General features: G+C 40.0%; 1 protein-coding gene across 1 annotated transcript in view; it reads right to left on the bottom strand.

Moving 5' to 3' along the window:
* The window catches only part of spon1b (spondin 1b), a 111,965-nt gene that overhangs the window by 60,930 nt on the left and 28,930 nt on the right, over window positions 1–22,105 (bottom strand). Inside the window, exons 4-6 of the mRNA XM_075470604.1 lie at window positions 12,152–12,225; window positions 11,060–11,182; window positions 9,699–9,847 (exon numbers count right to left, since the gene is read on the bottom strand). Of these exons, the coding sequence (XP_075326719.1) occupies window positions 9,699–9,847; window positions 11,060–11,182; window positions 12,152–12,225 (346 nt within the window). The remainder of the gene's footprint in view (window positions 1–9,698; window positions 9,848–11,059; window positions 11,183–12,151; window positions 12,226–22,105) is intronic.

Genomic DNA, 22,105 nt, shown 5'->3' with positions numbered 1-22,105 from the left:
AAACAATAAATACAAGACGTTTTTGTTTGAAATAAGCAAAAAAATCTGCCAATGGAACTAGTGAAAATTGGCTTGTCAGGATTTCTTGAAATAAAATCTGATATATAGGACTTTTGAGTTAAAAGTGATTTTGAAATTAGCTTAAAAACCTCTTTAAATGAAAAAAAAGCTTGTTTCATGTGAAATATGACTCAAAACAAGATGTTTTCAAGACTTTTTCACTTAACAAAATATTCAAGATGTATTGTATTAAAACAAGTCCCTATATCTGGCTGAAATGGTACTTGTTAGGCAGTTGTGTCTTATATCAAGTGTAATGAGATACTCAATGAGACAAATATACTTGGTAACATTTAGATTTTTTCCAGTGTAACTTCTCTTTTTCACTTGTAAGTGTTCTTTAATCATTTTGAAACATTTGCAATACCTTCTTGGGGTTTGACGGGTGGTTTAAACACCTATACACTGGAAAAAAATCAAAATCTTAGGGTTTTTAAGCTAATTTCAAGATCACTTTTAACTCAAAAGTCCTAAATATCACATTTTATTTCAAGAAATCTTGACAAGCCGCTTTTCACTAGTTCCATTGGCAGATTTTTTTGCTTATTTCAAACAAAAACGTCTTGTATTTGTTGTTTTTTTACTTAGTTTTGGAGGGGCATTTTTTCCAGTGTAGACACGGGCCTGCGTGCACGCTCTTCCTGGAGCTCCTCCTGCTTCTCAAACATGCCACTGTGTGTGATAAGCTACATAATTCCAGAAGTTCACAACCATCTCAAAGAATAGCAAAGCGCAGGAGCGCACAAACTTTTGCGTGGTCAATTTGGGCTCCCTCTTCCCCATGCGAGGGAAGAATGGCTTCAGTTTTTAAACTGAAGTACTAAAGGGACTAATGACCATTTGGGAGCTGAAAGAGCTGCCTCTTTGCTGAGCTTAGCCAAATGATCTGGATGAGTGAAAAGAACAATGATTCTCATCACTGGGCGCTAGTGTTTCAGAGCAAGAAGTGAACAAATGAAAATGATAGGGTGGAGATAAAAAAAAAAAAAACTCTTCTTGAGACCTAATCCACTTTAATATATAATTTTGGAATTAGACAGCTGCAACTGGGGAGATAAAGTGGTTGTTTATCAAGCTTTCTCCTGCTCAGACACTTCTTGGGCAAGACACTGAGCCCCATATAAAAGAAAATAAATGTAAATTGAATTGATTTCAAAAGGCCCAGAAGTATACTTGAGTTAAGTGGAAAATTTATCTAATGACGACATAATGACTACTTCACATTTTATGAGAAGAGTTCACACTTTTTTTTTTTAATGGGAGTCCATTGGAAACAAATTTTCACACTATGTTTCAGATCTAGTTGCTTTGTACAGCTTTTATATACAGTCTATGGTCTGCCTCAGCTCCTTTCACTCTATACAAACCAAACCAAAATATTGATAAACATAAGAATAAGGTCAGTAACTTAAAAACTTTGAGGTTCAAAGTCTGAAATGAATATTTCTTGTGTCTCTGGATTCTTTAGAAGCTGAGAAATAAAAGTTGTTAAAGGACTGTTTAAGGTTTTCACACTTTTTAACACAAAGCCTTGATCTGAAAGGTTCAATTTCAAGGAGAATAACTTTAAAGAGCTGTTCATTTCAAATTAGATAAAAGATTTATACCACTTTCACATCTTTATGCTAACGATGCTCTGTGCTGGTCGCCATCTACTTCCAACAAAAACTCACTACAGCCAGAGAGAGGTGTATCTAAATGTCACAGGATAATGTTCTACACTAATTGCTATATTCAAGATGCCATGTTACATTTCCATTATGCCTTTTACATCCGTTTGCCTCTCTCATAGTGTGACTGAAAAGTCATCCATTAAGACAACATGTTAAGCAGCAGGACTTGTCCATGCGAATGCTATGTTCTGATGAAATAACAATGTTTAACTGCAGTGTCAACTGATGAAATCCTGATCCACATAGGCTAAAGACATCAGCCATTCTGGGGTTTCCATTACACTGATATATACAGTGATCACTCAGAGTGAAAGCTAGAAGTTACTGAATATTTCTTAGCATGGAAACACTGCTCAGGTTTAAGCAGATTAGGAGTGCTACTTCATAGTGAGAGAGACCTGACTCTGCTGAATGGGTCAAATAAGTCACTAAACCTGGCAAAGTCACTAAGTTGCCAACGTGTGCTAAGGTTGTTAGCTCAACCTTGCATAAAAACCAAGGAGAGGGAGTGTTCTGTACATAAAACAAGATGGAAAGCCACATACTGTATGGATTTCTGAAATCAATTAAAAAAAATCACTCATACTTCTAATTAAAACCAAAACGTTCTGAATACTTTAAACTCTGTGTTTTGAATCTGAGGTCAGTCGTCACCATGCAGGACTATTCAGGTTGTGCACTTCATAACATCAGCAAAAAGGCCTAAAACACTGGAGGTTGCTGGCACGTTTGAACCAGTTGTGGAATAACCCAAAGTCAGTGGTGTGAGCATTTCGTTAGATCCTATCATAAGACAGTGTGACCCGTGAGGCTCAGCTGGTATGCAGCGTTGGACAGTGCGTGCTGCAGTATGAACTGATGTACGCCGGGAGCTTTTTTTCATGCATATTTTCCACAGGTTCATGCATGTTGGGCTGTGTCCAGTGGGACTTTGCGCTCACATGCTTAGTAGGGAGTGTCTGATGGATGGCATATTGGCCTAGATCAAGTTAAATCAACAAGCAGGAGACGAATGATTTAAGTCACGATTCAGGCAAGGAATTAATGCAGAACAAACACGCACACGTTCTTTGTGGCTCTCTCTTGGTTTACACCGGTGAGATGGGGCTGGCTGTTGTGTCAACATCTATTCACAGTATAAATATTAGTTTCCAGACAACACCTGTGTGTGTATTCACACAGCTTATTAAATTCTGCTGCATGATTTTCTGATATGACGTGCTCCTGCTGTATGCAAGGCTTTCCGAAGAATCTCCTATCTGAGAAATGTTCTTACTCGTAGTCACATCATTACAGTGAGAGCTGTCAGGTCTCATATTTCCTGCCTGCTGGTGCGTCTGTGTACGTCTCTGTCTGCCGGTCCGCTTGTGTTGTGGCAGGCTGAGGCCCCTGTTAGTTATCGGAGCGCTGGTTAGCACTCGGCCTGAGAGCCTGGTCTGAAGGCTTTGTCCACACATCACCACAGCTGATTGCTCCTCTGGATGGTTGGGATTCTCAGCTAAGACAGGGATTACTGACCCATGTCGGCTTCCCACCTTTACAGCAGCCTTTTTGATGTTCACCCAGTCTGAACTTAGACACCTCAGAGAATTGAAAAGATGTCTTTGCCTACTCGTGTATATGTGTGTGTTTCGGTTTTCCTCGTGTCTAATGCCTTATATGTGCAAAGTAAAGTGTGTGCGTGAAGCTTACAGACACGCTCAAACAATTAAAAATACTGCTATTCTGTCAAACTAGAGGTCAGCGTTTTAAACAACGTTATCGTGTTGGTTTTGATTCATTTGAGAGAGGAAAAAGGAAACATACACCCAGATTTTACTGTATGTTTACTGTTTTAAAATCTTTACTCTGGCTTCCAGTCACAGTCACAGAATAGATTTTAAAAGCCTGCTGATGGTTTACAAATCCCAGAACGGTTGAGGCCCAAAATACATCTGTGATATGTTCAGAGAATATAAACGCAGCAGAGCTCTTAGATCCAAGGACTCAGGCCAGCTGGTCCAGTCCAGAGTCCAGACTAAACATGGAGAAGCAGCATCTAGCTGTTATGCTGCAAACAAGTGGAACAAACTGCCAGTGGAGATTAAACTTTCACCAAATGGAGACATTTTTAAATCCAGGTTAAAAACATTTCTTTTCCCATGTGTCTATGCATGAAATCTGCACGATATCTTTTCAACTTATCTGGACTGTTGCTTGTTTTTAAATTCATTTAAATGATTTTATTTGTTTCTCTTTATGTTCTTTTATGTATTTTTAATGATTCTTCCACTCCCTGCTGCAATGCTTTTATTTTATGTGAAGCACTTTGAATTGTTTGTACATGAAATGTGCTATACAAATAAATTTGATTTGATTTGATTTGTGTGCAGTGACATGAGCCCCCTTTTTAAAGCATATTTTTGTGAATAGCAAACTAAAGCCTGAGTTTAAAAGTTACATAAAAAAATTGTAAGTGACTTCACTTGCTTTTTTTTTTTTACAGCTACTAAACTTTCAAATAAACTAACAAAAAAGGGCATAAAGGGTATTACTATCACTACCTTCAGAATAAAAAACAGCTTGTAAATTCATTTTGTCGCTGGCTAAATGTTTTCAAGTCTTGTTTAGATGATTTTCACGCATTTTTCCAACAAAAGGATGCATTAAGAACCCTTTCAATGTGCGTCCACATATTTTTGACCATGTTTAGGTCAGGGGATTGAGAGGGATGTGCTACAACCTTCATGTTGTGTCTCTTCCAATAGTCCACCACGAACTTAGAGGTGTGTTTAGAGTCACCATCCTGTCGTAGAAGTCTGATTTTGACCCTTTAGTTCTTGCAATGCAGGAAACTGTTGATATTAACTGAATCCTCTCTGAGTAAAATATTCCCCCCGACACTCACTATACCTCAAGCCCATAGAATCAAGCATCACACTGTAGCCACTTTAAATATTTATCTAATGACAGAAAACTAAAAATATTGCTCAAAATAGGTTTAAAACATTTTGAATAATGGCTCTCCTGTCTGTAAATATACCTAAATCCGCATTTGAAATATTATTCTGTCCTGTAGATAAAGAATGAACGACAGCAAACTGATCTTCAGCATGATATAATCAGTGTTGTGGGGTAACACATTGCTTATTTGTAACATGTTACAGAACTCAGATTCCTTCTTGTTGTACTGTGGCTAGTAACACAGCATATTAGTATTGTAATTCAAGTAATTAGTCGCTTATTACTTTTTTAAAAATAAGCCTCAGCTGAGGTTTAACCATATCGGTCTGTGCGATTTGATGCAATAAAATGCACAAAAAGAAGAGAGAAAGACAAAGAAAAAAGTTTGGCTGTTATATATTCTGAGTTTCTTCTGCTCCTCAGCCTACAGCCAGTCCTGTAAGAGACCGTCTACCTCCGAAAAATATCCCAGCGGGTTTGTTCATGCAGGCAGAACCACCTACAGTAATGTTAAAAGAATGCGCAACCTCTCACGTTCTTCAGATCAACTGCATGTATATGTGGAACCAAAGCAACCAAGAAAAGAGTGTACATTTAGATGACAGTGAGAGCAGTTTAAATAATATATTTTAGCCTTAAATATGATGTTTTTCTCCCCCTAACCCAGAAGCTTTATTGCCAACCAACCAGGAAATGTTTTGGTAAATTATTGTTATGTTATTAACTCAGGAGTGTAAATAAAAAAGCAGTGCATGACTGCACCATCTACCCCTCTTTCTTTTCTTTCTCATAAGAACTTTGTGGCTTGTTAAAGGAAAAACTTGGTGTGCAAAGCTCATAAATAAGTCATATTTCCTCTTGCCCAGAAGGAAAGCAGGTTAGAGGAAGCCGTAGTGGTTCATATTTAAGGGGATTAACAAACAACATATATGTTTTTTCTGTATGGAGGACTTGTTGTCCTGCACCCATCAGTACACATGTGAAGCTCACTCAGCTTGTGAGACAGAGACGAGGAAGAAGGTGTTTATGTAATGAAATTACTTTTTTGGGTGAAAAGGACAAGAACAGCATCAAGTTGAAATGATTATGCATATAAATCTGAAATAAGTGAATTGTACTTCCCATTTGAAGAAGAACCTGCAGGCTAAGCTACGCTCAACAAAATTAACGACGCTTGTCGTTAATACATTAAAGAAAATATTTCAAGACTTGCTGTTACAGTCCAACAACTCGATAGCTGGCATTCCACTGCAGAGTCTACAATTGAGCTGCTTCATCCAACAGCTCAATAGCTAACATTCCAGTCTACAGGGCACAATCAAGCCATCTCATTTTTCAATGAAACAGGCTGAAGTTTTCATTGTGTCAGGGTAGTTGTTAGGCCCAGAGACAGGCAGCGCCAGCCAAGAGAGGAGTTAGGGCTGTCCGTCAGCCTATAATGTCTCCACACAACAGCCCAAACCCAAACTGACAGGCACACACCGCACTGACAGCCCACCAACAACACACTATTGTTCCTTCACAAATGGCCAACACACACCTTTCAGCAGCCGAAGACAGTGCGTGGCAGAAAGAGGAGGCACAGAGACTTCGAGGTTCTGTAGGCTTTCAGCGAACCGGGGCACTTGTGCAACATACGTGAGATGTCAATAAGGGTTTGTTCGTGTCAAGAAAATCAATCATCGTATGTATAATTCCATAAACTAGAACTGATTACTGAACCCCGAAGCTCTCTGAATGGTCATTAAAAACACAGGATTAAAACCTCTTATATGCCAACATGATTGGCAGGCCTTTTAATACTCGGACAAGAGCACAAGGCAGCAACAAAACCTGAGGTCTTTTTTTACAATGCATGTGAGTGAATGTGCTTTTGTACTCGGTAAAAGGTCTCTGTTAATGCAGCCCATTATCGTTACCATTTACAATAATTTCCATCTGTTTATCTCTCTTGTTTAATATCGCCACAGTAGATTTTAGAGTGTTTTTTTCCCCTAAAAAAACAATAGTTTCCCTAATTTTTTGTCTTTTTTAAATCTGATCATCAAGATTAAGATCAGATTTTATTGTCTTGTATGTGCAGGGAAATACACGAAATTTGTCCTCCGCATTTAACCCATCCACGTGAGCACCTGTTGAACACACACATGCATGGGGTCACACACTCATGGAGACGGATGCCATAGACTGGAGCTGTGGGCAGCCATTCACAGCACCCGGGGAGCATGGGGGTACGGCATGGATGTATTATAAATGGATACGGCGCCCCCTCTCAGCCGGCACGCCGATTTTTCCCAGTGGCCACTCGTGGTAGCCATCCCCTGTGCCATCCCCTGTGGCCCAAAAAGCATTTTTCCCATAGACCGCAATAGTAAAAGAGAGGCCTGTAAAACTGTTCACAGCACGCCTCCAGCTGTAACCGCTGTTATTTACTAATCTTTGTATTCTATATTTTAAAGTTTTTTAGACTTTTTATCCGTCAAAAAGTCAAAAAAGCTCCAGAAAAGTCTCTTTTTCCAGCGTGACGTCACAGCTGTGTACGTACGTGCATGTCCCATCATCGGGCATGATGGGAGGCCCCAAAGCATCATGGGGGGTGACTCTACTGCGCATGCTCTATGGGCCGCATAACGCAGAAACTTTTTCAGCGTATGCGTCAGTCGAGCTACTCCATTGAAATCAACGGCGACCATTTTGCAGTCCGTTATCCAGATAATATAATACACCCATGGGGGTACGGTGCCTTGCTAAAGGGCACCTCAGCCGTGGCAGCGTGACAGCCCTCCAGCTGTCAGTTCACCAATCTTTTTTAGTGTGGGAATCGAACGGCCAATCTTCTGGGTATTGGACGACCCACTCTAACCACTGAGCCACGGCCACCCTATCTGGACAAGGTCTAAAATCCTGCATTTACAGATAAGGACAGAGGTGTACTGGAATAGTCTAGCGGCAAGTAAAATCTGTCATCTTTCGTTTAAAATTCAAATTATGAGAAAGAAAAAAAAACTTTTCTTTCGACCAACTTCACACCTTTTGCCCAAAAAGTGAACCGGGCACCTATAGACAAAAACTGTAGGCGCCTGGACAAACTGGTGAAAAAGGCCAGTTCTGTAGTAGAAGGCAGAAGGCCAACTAGACCCTCTCAGTGCTGTGGTGGGGCAACGGATGAGGAGGAAATTACATTCTGTGAGGCTCATCTCACGGCAGCTGCAGGACTGAGAGGTTCAGGAGGTCCTTTGTTCCCACAGCCATAAGGCTTTTTAACAGTGACTGCTGACTCCGATGTTTTTCTCAAATTGATTTATTTATGTATTCATTTATTATTATTATTATTATTATTATTGTTCTACTATACAATCATTGTAAATATATAATTTTTTTAAAAAGAACTTTTGAAATTTTGAGCTACTTGAATAATTTTGGATTTCTCCCACTTGGGGATGAATAAAGTATTTTTATATTCTATTTTCTGACTGGCTATGGTTGAGATGAATGGTTAAAGTTTGACTGAAAGCTACGTTCAATCACCTCCTGTTTTTTGGGCCAAATCTCACCTGCGTGTAAATAACTCAACTTGGTCAACACGACTCGTGTCACAAACCGATAACAAATGGAAACGGTCACAATTCTGATAGCAAAGTCTAAGCCCCTTGCCCACAGATTATGCATAAGTATATGTGAAGATCTGTTTTTAGACATTGACTAAGTTCTGCAACGCACTTTCCCCCCCGTCTAAGAAGAGCTGAGGACACGACCTGTCCTCCGGGGATGCAATCCAGCAGCAGCCATCCAAAAATATCTGATTCCCTAAAGGCAGAGTTCACTCCCAAGAAGTTTGCTGGAGTTCTCTAAAGTGGTCTGATTTCAAGTCCAGTGCATCTGTCAATATGCGTCTGCTTTAATGACAATAACAATGAGAGGTTATGACTATGAGGGTGCACCATGCTGCTATATGGACGCTTTCGCCCACGTTGAAGTTTAAGTGCATTGCACATTTGTCAGCTGCCATTTTGATGGAATAAAAAGGTTTGTGTGTGTGTTTGTGTGTGTGTGTGTGTGTGTGTGTGTGTGTGTGTGTTATATGAACATTTGAACTGAGTACAACTGAAGGAATCTACTATCCCATTTCCAAATAAATTGAGATACTGTGTAAAATGTTATCAAAAGCAGAACGCAATCATTTGTAAATACTTTATTGATGTAAAACACAGTGAGACATTTAACGATTCATGAAAAAATATGAATTCATCTGGAATTTGACGGCAGTCACATGCCTCTCAAAGGTGGGACAGGGCTATGTTTCCCACTGTGACGCATCCCCTTGTCTTTGAACAACAGACTGTAAACATCTGGGAACTGAGGAGCCCAGTTGTTGGACCTTTGTTGTCCATCTTTGTTGTATTTTGTCGTTTCATGATATGCCAAATACTGGCAGGCCAGTCCAGGACCAGGACTCCTCTACTAAGGAGCCATGTTGTTGGCATACATGCAGTGTGCGGTTTAGCATTATGTTGATGAAATATAGACGACATTCACAAATAAAACCTCATTTGCAGCTGGCACGCACGGTGAACTATGTTCACAGACAATGATTTTTTAAAGTGTTCCTGGAGCCCCTGCAGCGATTTCCACAACAGAATCGTGTCTGTTTTAATGCAGAGCTGCCTGAGGGCCAGAAGATAACGAACATACCATATTGATTTTCAGCTGTGTCCCTTCTGCTCAGTCTCTGAATATTTTGATGATACCATGTACTGTAGATGTTTCTTACGTTGAAGAAACATTGTTTAAAATTGTTCGACAATATGAAGACGGTCTGTTTTAGATTGCTGAGCCTCTTTTTACTGACCTGTTTTCTCTTTTTTCACATTCTGTGTTGGGGTTATATCTGTTTCTCGCATCCTTACGTAACTGACACAAGTGTTTAGTTCAATCGATAACAGAAAGACTTTGAAAAAGAGGTGAAAGAGAAATGTTTTTCGAAAGAGAGCCCACGCTGCATCCATCTAATGTCAATCCTACCCTTTGTCGAATCTCTCCTTCCATCTTGATGGGGGAGCCGAGCTCAGCCACCTGACGGACTCCTTCGCTGGCGTAGCCTCCATACTCCCACAGCACGTAGCTTCTGGAGTGGGATGCACCAATAATAGCAGACCAGTGGTTGGCCCGTCCTAGAAGACAGTGGCAGAAGGCAGAAATTTAGGATGGATTTGTTTAAATTATCACAAACTAAGTCGTAAAAAAAAGTAAAGAATAATAAACCAAACAGAGCGTTCCCATTGTTCCTTTAACCTGACTGCCTGTTAGTTTGGCCTCGGACATTTATTCAGACTTTGTGCATGTAAATCTTGCTACAAAGTATAAGAAGTAACAGAAGAATCCATAGAACTAGCATAATATTAAACTGCGACATAAGCAACGACAGCAGCGATCATGTCTATTAAATTGGGATTTTAAGGGTTTATACACAACACGGTAAATTAGTGACATCTTAAACCATTCTGAATCAGTCCATCCTGCTTTTTCATATGGTATGCATGTTCATCTTTCACAAAAAAGCTTTGTTAAGAACACAAGGACATCTGTCCAATTAAATCCAGAAGGTATTTCCATTTGATAAGGTGCAGGAAGTTTTTATGAGTAATAACTGTAATTGTTTCAATGTAGCCTACAGTATTTTTGTTTCTATGTCTATCATATAAACTATGATCCCCCATGTTTAATGTGGGGAAATGCATTTCTTTTCAGATGAATGGAAACTTAATTTAAGGCCAATTTCAGCGGATTTCAGTTTTATGGAGTATGGCATTTTGCCACCTGACACATACAAGGCGAAAAGCATGTCACCGGGTAGTCCGAAATGCGTGAATCACTATTCATACACTGTATATGTTGAAAAGTTTCCCATCATTTTAATACCGGTTGGCTAGATCTGACTGAAATGTTTCAATAAAAAGTCCAATAGTTGAAAATATTTCAGAATAACCAAAGCAAACTAGCAAAAAAGTGGTTATTTGTTTGAATCTTTGCTTTGTTTGCATGCAGGTCAGTTGCAAGATGAAAAAAAATCAAAGTTTTCAAGTCATTTTCCCAAACTAACTTTTGTTGGGATCAAATTATGAAGTTAATCCAGATCACAAAATGTATCCAGATGTTTGATGTAAGCCTGTCGTGTGGCCATGTGTCGCTGTTTTCTGTGCTGGTAACGGTCCATAAACGCTGTAATGCAAGTGGACTTAAAGTCCTTTTGGAATGTTGACTCATTCACGTTTCAATACTTGTCCTTATGTCATGGATTTCCTCAAAATTTTCAAAAGCATTAAAATCAACCTGACATCAAACATGCGTGCATGCATTACTTCACGCTCATGGTTTGAACTCACTCGGATAGTCTTTGGGGTGTACTTTCTCGGACCAGTTGCCGTAGAAGGTCAGTCTGTACTTGGCTGTCCCACAGGCGCAGCACTCCATGGCCGGTGCTTCCGTAGCTTCACCCAACACTCGCTCTGCAGGGACACAGGGAGCGACCATCAAATCACAAAAACAAATTCTCACATGTAAAGACTGAAGAGTGAAAAGGGTACACAGCCCTGATTTATAGCAGAAAACACAGTTCTCCGAATTAACTGACAAACTCATCTGCTCACCTGCATAAATTACCAGATGATTGACTACAATTTGGATTCAGTGAGTGTCAGAAAATTACATCCATGGAAAAAAAAACTCTATTCAAATGACACATTAGCCTTAACACTGACTCATAAATATTCCAATTTTGCCCTGGACCAATGTTTTGCAAAGACAGGTCAAGGCGATTATTTGAATATTTATGAATCGCAAAATTATTATGGAAAAATCCTCACTTCCCATCTAAGTTAAAGCAGGATGGGTCAAATATTGAATGTGCTTAACTTATGTCAGCAATTTGAAACAGGGTGGCTTGATTGGTTTGTATAATGGCCACGAAAATTGGATTTTAGCAAGGAGAGGAAGATTTTATGAAGGTAGAATTCCCCCGAGATTAAGTTTTGAGAAAACCATTTGACTGGACTCAGGGTTTTATTGTTCAATAAATATGCGCATCGGAGCTTAGAGAGTTCCGTCGCCTCATTGTCTTATGAAAGCGTTCATTTGGGGAGCTCTTTAGAAACTGGTATGACATTCTTCTCTGTGGTGAAATCACAGGCAACATAAAAGCTTTGGCACTGCTTTGTGATGACCTATAAAGCAATATTCAAATTCCACGGTGACTCCCATGACTGTCGTTCTTTTTTGTCCTGGCAGTTTTTCACACCAGATTTACTGGCTTCTATTTCTTTTAAACAAGGTATGAAAGACTAGGAGGTAATCTGCACCAAAAGGCAGCGAAAAAAAACACTTGGAACAGGGAATAATAGCAGTATTATGAGCAGTCAAGGTTGAAAAGATGAGCGGCATAAGTGGGGCCAGAGGAGAACATAGGCAGCTGTCATTACCTTTCTCACACAGTCGAACGGTGAGAGAGCCGTCATCCTGGAAATAGATGATTCTCTTCTGGACAATACTGGCCCTGGAGATACAAACAGAGCAGGTAGAGGAAAAGAAAATGGAAAAAGGAAAAGGAGACAGAATTGCATTGTCAGAGAAGTGAAAAGGGTGCATTAAATAGATCATTTTGTAGTGCTCCCCCACCCCAATGTCTGGTTCATGTAATCCTCTGTGGGAGGTAAATGTAATGGCTTCCCTGAAGTTTCATAATGGACACCAAGTAAACATCTTTTCACAGGAAATACATCCTATTCTCTACACCTCATGATACAATCATCCTGCTGCAATAAGAGCAATCATGCCCACGGACATGAAGAAGAGAGAGCAGGAGCTCAGAGGACTCAATATAGATCTTTGCACAGGCTTTACAAGAAGCCACATTCCAACTTATGACTTAACCCTCCTGTTGTCTTGCAGGTCAAAAGTGACCCACTACCATGTTTAGCTGTAGAAAAAATACCTTAAACCATCTTTTTCCAACTTGAAATTTTATGACTTTTTCTAAAGGGTCCCAATCATTAGAAAAAGTCATACTTTATGTTTGTTCATGTTTCCATGTGGGCTGTACACCACTAGGGTACAAAGATTGACTTATGGGCATTTTAGACCCGTGAATTATAAAAAAATTTAAACACCCGAAAAAGGTTCACTGTTTTTTTCCCTTTCAATATAATTAATTCAGAAGTAATTACTTCACATTTATATAATAGCAATAATAAACCTTTATTATGTAAAAGAAAACTGAGAAAACAAGAAAACTGTTGGTCCAACTGACAGTTGGTTTGTGGTAAAAAAAAAAAGTGTAATCCTGAAAACTGGTGATTGTCTTTTTGTATTGTATAACAAAAACTACATGATAAAAAATGTATTGAATTGAGTTGAATAGATAAATAACAGGTGGTTTCATCATAAAAAATTGATTTTGGATTTAAAATTCAATTAAGCTTTATTTTGGGGCTTTGGTAGGGCGGGTTATTTTTGAACCATATGACAAGGGGAGTAAGCAGAATGTTAAGACCGCACAAGGGTTAATATTGGCTAAGAGTGAAACTTCACCAGTTGAAATATGTTGTTTTACCAATATATGTACATTGATCTTCAATAAAAAATATAATGCATTTCTTGTGGCACAGATCGAGCTCTAATACTGTGTGCTGTCTCTCTCTGTTAGCAGGGTCAACAGATTACTGGAGGAACACTAAGGTCCAGTGGCCTTGCTAAACTTCCAATAATAAGAATGAAAAGTATAAAAATGGTTTCATTCACTTCCAATTCCACATATCCTTGGAAAACTTTTAAGGTTTGAAGCTTATTTTGTTCAGCGATAAGATCAAGCTTTCACAACTGCAACAGGAAAAACCTGCAATAACATTTGCTGCAAACATCTATTTAAGTGAATTTACAAAGATAAAGAAACACAAAAAGAGAACCAAGTAATTTGTGCCGAGTGCAGGTTGTTTTTCCTCAAATGTTTTCATCAAGATACCTACATCTAAAAATGTGTTTGAAAACGAATCAGCCTCGAGATGAAGAAATGCACACTGGCTCTTTGGGAGAAAACACCACCTAAGAAGCATTTTTCCTTGTACTTCACAGTTTAGACACCTTTCGTTTACTATCTCACTGTGGCTCTGTCACATATGGAGATTCTATCTGTTCCTCGTTCTTTTCAATTGCTCCAACTCTCCACAGGGTACTTATCTTTAAATTTCCATAAGGACATATAGCTGCAACACTAAAGCAAACTGTACAATAATTTCAACTGGCACAGCTGAACCGTTAGCCAGCAAAATAGTCCGGCGCAGCATAAAAGAAGAGCTTGGCCAGAATTAAGCTGTGCATGGTTAAGATAGCTCTAACAAAACCCAGAACAAACAACTTAAAGAACGCTATTCCGTGTAGGGTTGGCCATTATCTGGACATTTGTTGGCGTTTTTTTCAATGAAAGCAGTCCTCAGAATGTCTCCACTCATACAGCAGAGAAATAAAACAGGATGAAAGTGAGCTGAACAACACTGACAGTGGAGACAGAGGAGGGAGTGGCGATATTAAGTAGAAGTTATCGCTTATATTGCTCCTATAAATCTTACACAGGCTGAATGGTGCAAAATACTCTGCAACATGGGTTGACTGCTTGGGCATGAAATTGAAAAACAAAAATGAAATATACTGACTATCATTGAGCTGCTCCTGATAATTCTTTAGCAAATGTTCTAATAGTTTTAAAGTTGATGGCAGTCAGTTTCATTTCTGAAGTACTGTAAATTTATCACTCCATCAAATCCATGGAGAAATTTAAAATGATTTATAACACTAAGTGCACTTGCTGCCTGCCCTCCTTTAAGATATCTTCTCTCCAATATGCCTCTACATCGCCGAGCCGTAACATTATGAACAGCGGCCTCATACCGAGTAGATCCCCCTTTGTTGTGTTCCTCAAATCATTTCTTGAACCACTTTTCCAGGATAGCAGGGAGCAAAGTAACCTTCCCATTAATGGCAGGACCCAAGGTTTCCCAGCAGAACATTGTCAAGATCAACAGACTGTCCACGCCAGCTTGCCTTCTTCCCATAGTGCACCCCGGTGCTTTGACGTCCCCAAGTAAGCGACGCACATGGACCCGGCTATTTACATGGTGATAAAAAAACATAACTCTGTGGTCCAGTGGTGCACACATGCCCACTTAAAGACGGTCTGCAGCTACACAGCCCCATACACAAGTAACTGTGATGCACTGCGTGTTCTGACACATTTCAGTCACAACTACGATGAACTTTTACAACAAGTTTGAGTTACAGTAGCTTTTCTATGCAGCCTTCGCTCCTACATGCATCAGTGAGCCTTGGCCAATCATGAACTTGTCACTATTTAATTGATTCTTGTCACTGTGAGCCCTTTCGGTACATCCTGTCCTCTGCAGAACAGGAACATCCAATAAAAGAGCTGCAGTTGTGGATCCAGTTGTTTAGCCAGCACATTATATAAATTTTTTTTCTCAAAGTTGCTGAAATCCTTACGTTTGAGGTACCACTTAAACATGATGATCTGTGGGTTTTTTTTTCTCACCTGTTTGGGTTTATAATAGCCGCATTTGGACAGAGAAGTTCTAAGAACCGTCCACCTCAAATTTTGTTATAATAACTGTCCTTTGCCAGGGGAACTGTTTCAGTTTGCATTTGCACATGAGTCGGGACTGATGCGACGCAATCATCTGCGACAGCGATGTGTTACTTTAGCGCCACACTCAACAACAAAACAAAACAAAACCCACGAAAAGTAAGGAGAGAAGGAAGAAAAAAACACCACCAAGAAGCTAACATGGAGAGCGGGGAGGCCACCGTGTTCATGGTCTGCATGACGGTAATATGAATCATGGACGATCACATCGGGCGTCTAACATCGAGGCTGGAAGAGCTCACAGAGAGAGTCAGGAGACGAAGGATCGAGCGCAGGCCATACTTCTTCGTTTCATGAAGGAAGGAGAGCAGAGCGCCGCAGACAAAGGACACGACGTGTAGGTTTAACTTATTAAACATGCGCCGGTTGTGTCCTTGTCAGATTAGGGACCACAAGAAGTGGAAATCTGACAAGGGGCGTAGCTACCAACCACCACCAAACACCTCCGTCAGATGTGTTCCTATGGACCCCAGAAAAGACCCAGCCTCGGAGAAGGAGCTAAAAAGGTTACAGGAACTGAGGGCCGTGGTTCCTAGTTCCTGTATGTTCGAATGGCCCTATTCCTGAAAAGGTTATAGGAACTGCAAACGGTTCCTACAGTGGGAATGCGCCTATTGGTATGGCTGATTGGTTCATGATCAGCCATAACAGTTTAGAGATTTTGCCACTGCACCGAAAAGAGGGCAGAGAGTATTTGAGATGTGTAGAGCAAAGCAAGTTGTACTAGTATAATCCTTACACTGAGGGGGAAGTAATGACCATGAAGTTAAAATGGTTGAAAAGTGTTCTCCCTGCATTTATCTAGAACTTCTGCAACTTATGTAACTTGGATTGTGATCAGGGCTTTAAATTAACACCAGCCAACCGGCCAAATGCTGGTGAAATTTAAGTTTGGCTGGTAGAAAAGACCAACTTACTAGCCACTTTGACCCATTAGTGAGTGTGTGTTTGGCTAGTGAGATTAACATCAACTAGCCATTTTGGCTGGTGATGAAAAAAGTTAATTTAGAGCCCTGATTGTGATATTTCCCAGGTTATCACTGTCGGGTGTTTAACTTGAATGATCAGCATTTTTAATCATATTCACAATCCACTCTGTCTTACACATAAGGTAGCTCCTTACAGTGTGATAATTTTACTTTTTAAGTTTTGTTCAAGGGATGACATGCAACACTGCTCTCTCGTAGTCCCTACACACTACCTCCTCCACTCTGCTCAGGTTTCAGTGGCATCTCCTGCCTAATGTGTCCTACATGTTCCACATCTCTGCAACACGTCTGCTGACCTTTTGTACTCTGGGGCCTTGGAAGACTCTACCAGCTGTATCTTCAACACACTTTCTGGATGCATGGGGAAAACTACCAACAGAGCAACTCCAAAATATGCAAAGCGTGATTATTCATACAACATAAAATGTGCTCCGGACTGCAAAGACAAACACGAAAGAAGTTAACAGGGTAAACTTACTTCAGTTTATACCTTCCCTTCAATTTAGTTTAGTGTATATACTTGCCCATGAACCTTGTGTGGGAAGAAGCTACAAATAAAGCAATGCATAAGTCAGTAGAAACAAAGAGTGACACATGCAAAATGTTTAGTCATATTGGTATTTAAAGCTGAGAGGTTTTTAACTGATTGAAAAGGTTGACAATCACCCCAGTATAAAAGAAATACCAACGCCATTAGTGCTTCTTTATCTAAAGCAGAATGCCACTAAAGCTTCTCCAAAGAAACAATTAACTAAGTATAAAATAAGGGTAGGATGCTTATGTGTCCTGTGGTGTGTATATAGAGAATAATCTTACATCTGCTATCAGCAGATGTTAACCAATTGGAGGCTAATGCGACAATTGGACTGTACATGGATACCACTTTTCTAGCGCTTTAACACTACATCCCACAGACACTCACAGAGTATGGCTTAGTCCATATAGGCCACACAGTACTTTCTTCTACGTATTCTCACACATTCATACACCGATGGACACATCTGTTGGCAACGTGGGGTTCAGTGTCTTGCCCAAGGACGCTTTGACATGTGCCACGGGGAAGCCAGGAGTCGAACCTCAACCTTCCGATTGGTGGGCGACTGCTCTTTCTCCTGAGTTACGGGTGCTAGCAAGATGCTAACAAGCCAAGTTAGCGACGCTTTGAGAAATATACAAGAAGAAGGTTAAAGTTTGGGGGAAAAATAGCAACAAAGGTCTTTTACCCTTCAGCAAGAATTAAGGAGGAAATTTTCACTGTCGTTTTAAAAATTGTTCAACTGCTGCTAGCTTTGTTACGCTAACTTTGGCTGGTTGTTTAGTGTTGCTTGGCAATAAAGTCAGATTACAGTAATTCAGTAATCCGGGATTGTTGTCATCCAGCTTTGAACTCCTAAACTTTAAACAAATTTGATAATTCTCAGCATGGCGTTGATTAGTTGGCATGTTGTGGTTTTGTGTTTTACCTTGGCTTCACTTTGTTATGTAGTTTTTCCTTCCATGTAAAAGCATCTGCAAAGTTCTGGAGACCACACAAATGTGTCCTCTAAGCTGTCTGAAACCCCTGCTTTCAGTCCAGCCTTTTTTTTCCTCAATTCGACAACATCACAATGACACACGGTTGCATAATGCTTCTGTACCAGGTGGTTTGGCACAGTCTGACTTGCACTTTAGCACTTTTCGGACCACTTTGCTGACCAGTCAGAGCAGACTTGGTCTTTTAAACAGGATATAAAGGAAAGCATCAGAAACAGTTTTTTTTTCTAGCAGCATAATCTGGGCTGAACATCGGCACACACTGAGGTCTCAGACCACATTTCTCCTCTGAATGTCAGGAGGGGTGAATTGCATATAAAGCACCCTAAAAGGGTTAGTAATAGTTTGTTGCTTGATTGACAGTCACACTAAAGGATCAAAATTCCTCACGGCAGAGAAAAGCCAGAAGCAATACAGAAAGAAAACATCCATGTCAGTCTGAACTTGTTTCTCTATTTCATATCTGTGGAACTTCAAGAGTAAAACAGAAGTTGTTTCCTACAATTGAACTTCCTCCAAATAATCCACCCCAGTGATCAATAAAATATTCATTTGACTGTGTCAAGACAAGAGTTTGGGTCCGGCTGTCAAACAGCCTCAGAGTCTCACGGTTGTCACTGAGCAAGCAGATGAACAATGGCCTCTTCCTCCCCCTGGACTCCGCCAAGTAATGGCATCAGAATACTGATGGGATGAACGAGCTGGAGGTCAAAGTGAGGTGAAAACGTGAAGAACAGATGGCCCGAGGGCAATGATTGAGAACGGGGAGAACTTTAGGTATAAACTTGATAAGAAGTGATCACCAGGACAGCAGATTGAAAAATAGCCTGCCAAACCCTCTTTCTACTCACACAGATTTGCTTTTCTCTCATCCCACTCTATTTCAGCTCTGGGTGGAAAACATCTCGAAATTTCAGGGTTTTCTAGAGATTAAAGTACAGAGTTGGGCTGAGCTCATCAGAACAACAAGAAAGACCTTCATGACCTGCAGTGGAAAGGACTCATACAAACACAGTCATGCACACCCATCCTCAGCCCCGAGGAGTTGGCGTATAGAGGCGCTTCACACTTGCATGAGATAAAAGTCAAAACAAGGCAGACTCATGAAAAAGCTTACTGCTGAAAATGCTCCACCTAACATGCGTCAGTTGGAACTGTATTAGGCTTTGAAGATGGAGAACGGAGAGAAATTGTGTGGGTGACTCACCATTATCGCAGGAATGTGAGAAGATTTGACAGTTTCCTTCAGAAACAGAAATGTAATCAACTTGTTTTTACCATGTCGTCTGCAGTCGTAAACAAAACTTTCCCGTGCCAAATGTTTCCATCAACTGAGGTCTGAGGATCATTTCAAGGCTCTGTGTGTGGGTTTCCTTTTGAAGCTTTAATTTTATGCAGCTAGTGGGAGAATCTAAAAAAAACCACTGCTTTTTTAAGTCAATAAGATGGTCAGTTACCACAAGCACAAGAAGCAATGAATCATAATATATCCATATGTTTGTGTATCAACAGATGTCGCTCATATTTACTTTTCTAAAAATGATCCATCTCCCTAAGCTCCATGTTGAGGTTAAAGATATTAAACATTATCGCTTTGAGCTGCACCCTTATGTACTCTCGCTGCACGTCAACCGCATGTGCATTAGACAGATAGAAAAAAACGAAGAAGCTGTAACACACTACCCGCATGCTAACCACCAGGAGAACACAGAGGAGCCAGGTGCTATTTTTGCCTCCCTTCATATCAATGCGTTCAGCCACCTAGCGATAGCTGCACCTGTTACAGTGTTTACTGCTCGGTCTGCACTTCGGTCTGCACAGTTTACACAGCACGCAGTGATACGAAGGGAGAGAAAATAGCGCCAAGCGATTGTGAGGTCTGACTTTTTCTGGATGAACGATTTTGTAATGCAAATGTATTACTCTTTTGAACGCATATTGTTTTGAGAAGCAAGACGCTTTATTTTCGGGACCCTAGCAAACTAGCCGGACTACCTTCGTCAACGCCAAAACGAGGCTGGAACTCTGCTCACAGGACGCAGCAGGGGGTAAGAAAATGTTCATAAATGATATTGCTAATATGGGATGTCATACAGCTTCATGTCAAAAGAGGCGAACCATCCCTTTAATTCGATCGCGAGTAACTCGATTCAACCCAATTTCTTGTCAGTCTTATTGTAATTTAGCCAATTATCTGATCCTTTCAGTGCCATGTAACCCCACTGACAGAAACACACCTGAACGCCATGCTGCGTTATTGTGTCTGTTAAATGTGTAGTTACTCACACATTATCCTTTAGAACATTATGAGGAAGTGTGTCTTCATTTTTACAGCTTTTGGGACTTGTACGATTTCATGAAACTAAGATATTATATACTAAAGTAAGTCTTAGATTACGTAAAAACATAACTTTGCCCTCCTACATTGAGCTTATTTATAACCTGTGTGTATAAACATACAAATTACATTAGGCAGTCATTTAGAAATGTAAAAGCTGGCCTTCAGGAGGGATGAGAATCTATAAAAGCAAACACAATGTGCAGGTTTTTTTTGAGTCAGCCTGAGGACATTGGAGCCACACATGGGAGGCATTTTGATGCTTGTATTAAAAACTGAAGTCAATCTACACATCCTAGTGTACTATATGGGTATTATTCTGCACATGTAATATGCATCTGTTTTAACTGCGACCAAATCTACCTTCGGGTATGAATAGAGTAATCTAACCTAACCTACATCTGATATCCCTTTACAGCTATTCTACTTTTCTGCTTGTGATGGAGGTTGTGAAAATGTAGGCAATCTATTTTTCTTTATTCCAATTCATACAGGAGCCATTAAATGATAAATGGCCTACAGATTGGGGCTGGACTGACAACATACCGAACAAACTCGAGCAGAGTTTTCTCTTTTCTGGTTGATGTGACAACTCTAAAAACTCAACACAACTTTCAAAAGTGACTTACAATCTATGTACAGTGATTACATTTCACTGTTTAAAACTTAGGTGGAGAAACAACCAAGGAACAAAGAATCCGAAAGAAGTACAGTGAAGCTGAACGTGTGGAAATTCAACAGTCCACACCAGTGCCTGTTGAGGTTTTGCAGCTGCTGCTCCTTCAGCCTCAGGGCACATTTTCGTTCTAGTCGGCTCAGTGAGACGAACGATAACAACTTGAGGCAACCCTCACAGTACACCTCCTTCCTCGAGAAGAAAAGCCGAACGCTGTATCCTGACGTTGTCATTAGTTCAAGTGCCAGTAACGGCTGAGACGAGCGGGGACAGCGCATGATAGCGAGCTCTATTTAAAAGCTGCTGAGGTGTTCTGTTTGCCAGGAACCTGACGAGCATATTTAACAGCTGACTTCTTTCAGGTGCTCAGCTCACATATCGGCTTACTTAATACATTTCAGAGGAAACAAGTTAGATTGTACCACGTTTCAGAGGGGGCAACACGAAGAATGCACAGATTACACAGCACAGCAGCACAACAAATGGTTTCTGACTGTGGAATCCTGCATGTTGTCAACTGGTAATTTGGTCTATAAAATACAAATAATGACAAACATATTTTATCAGAATTGCTTTTTTTGTTTCGTAAATATTGCAAAATAGTACATTATCTTTCATACAGATGTGAAAAAAAAATGCTAACACGTGATGTTTAAAAGTGTTGGACAATAAGACCAAATAAAAGCAACTGGTATAAAATATCAATTAAAAACAGAAAGCCACATAAATAGGTGGTATTTAAAATAAATAGAAAAGTATACAGTTAAATCCTATGAAAATTATGAGTAAATAAGATCAAAAATAAAAATAATAAAAAAATATTGTTTTTGTTGAAAAGCTCTGTTAAAAGGTAGGTCTTGAGCCTCTTTTTAAAATTATCAAAAGTCTCTGCAGCCCTGAGGTTCTCCGGCAGGTTGTTCCACAGACGAGGACCGAGGTCTCACCATAAGTTTTGGTTCTGACTTTAGGAACAACTAAAAGGCCGGCAGCAGAGGTCCTCAGGGTCCTAAATAAGAAGGCCCAAGACCATTAAGACATTTCTAAACAACTAAAAGAACCTTAAAATCAATCCTGATTCTGGTTCTGTTTTGGTTATAACACCATATAACCCGTAGGAAGTATCACAATCTATTAACACAGCAACCTTATTTCAACAATAGCATGTAGAAGTAAACAAATATTGCATTA

This window comes from Odontesthes bonariensis, chromosome 7, assembly GCF_027942865.1.
Source record: "Odontesthes bonariensis isolate fOdoBon6 chromosome 7, fOdoBon6.hap1, whole genome shotgun sequence".
In the NCBI taxonomy this organism is placed as follows: Eukaryota; Metazoa; Chordata; class Actinopteri; order Atheriniformes; family Atherinopsidae; genus Odontesthes; species Odontesthes bonariensis.
Note: the sequence above shows the minus strand (reverse complement) of the source record. Positions and strands in the feature narration are given on the sequence as shown.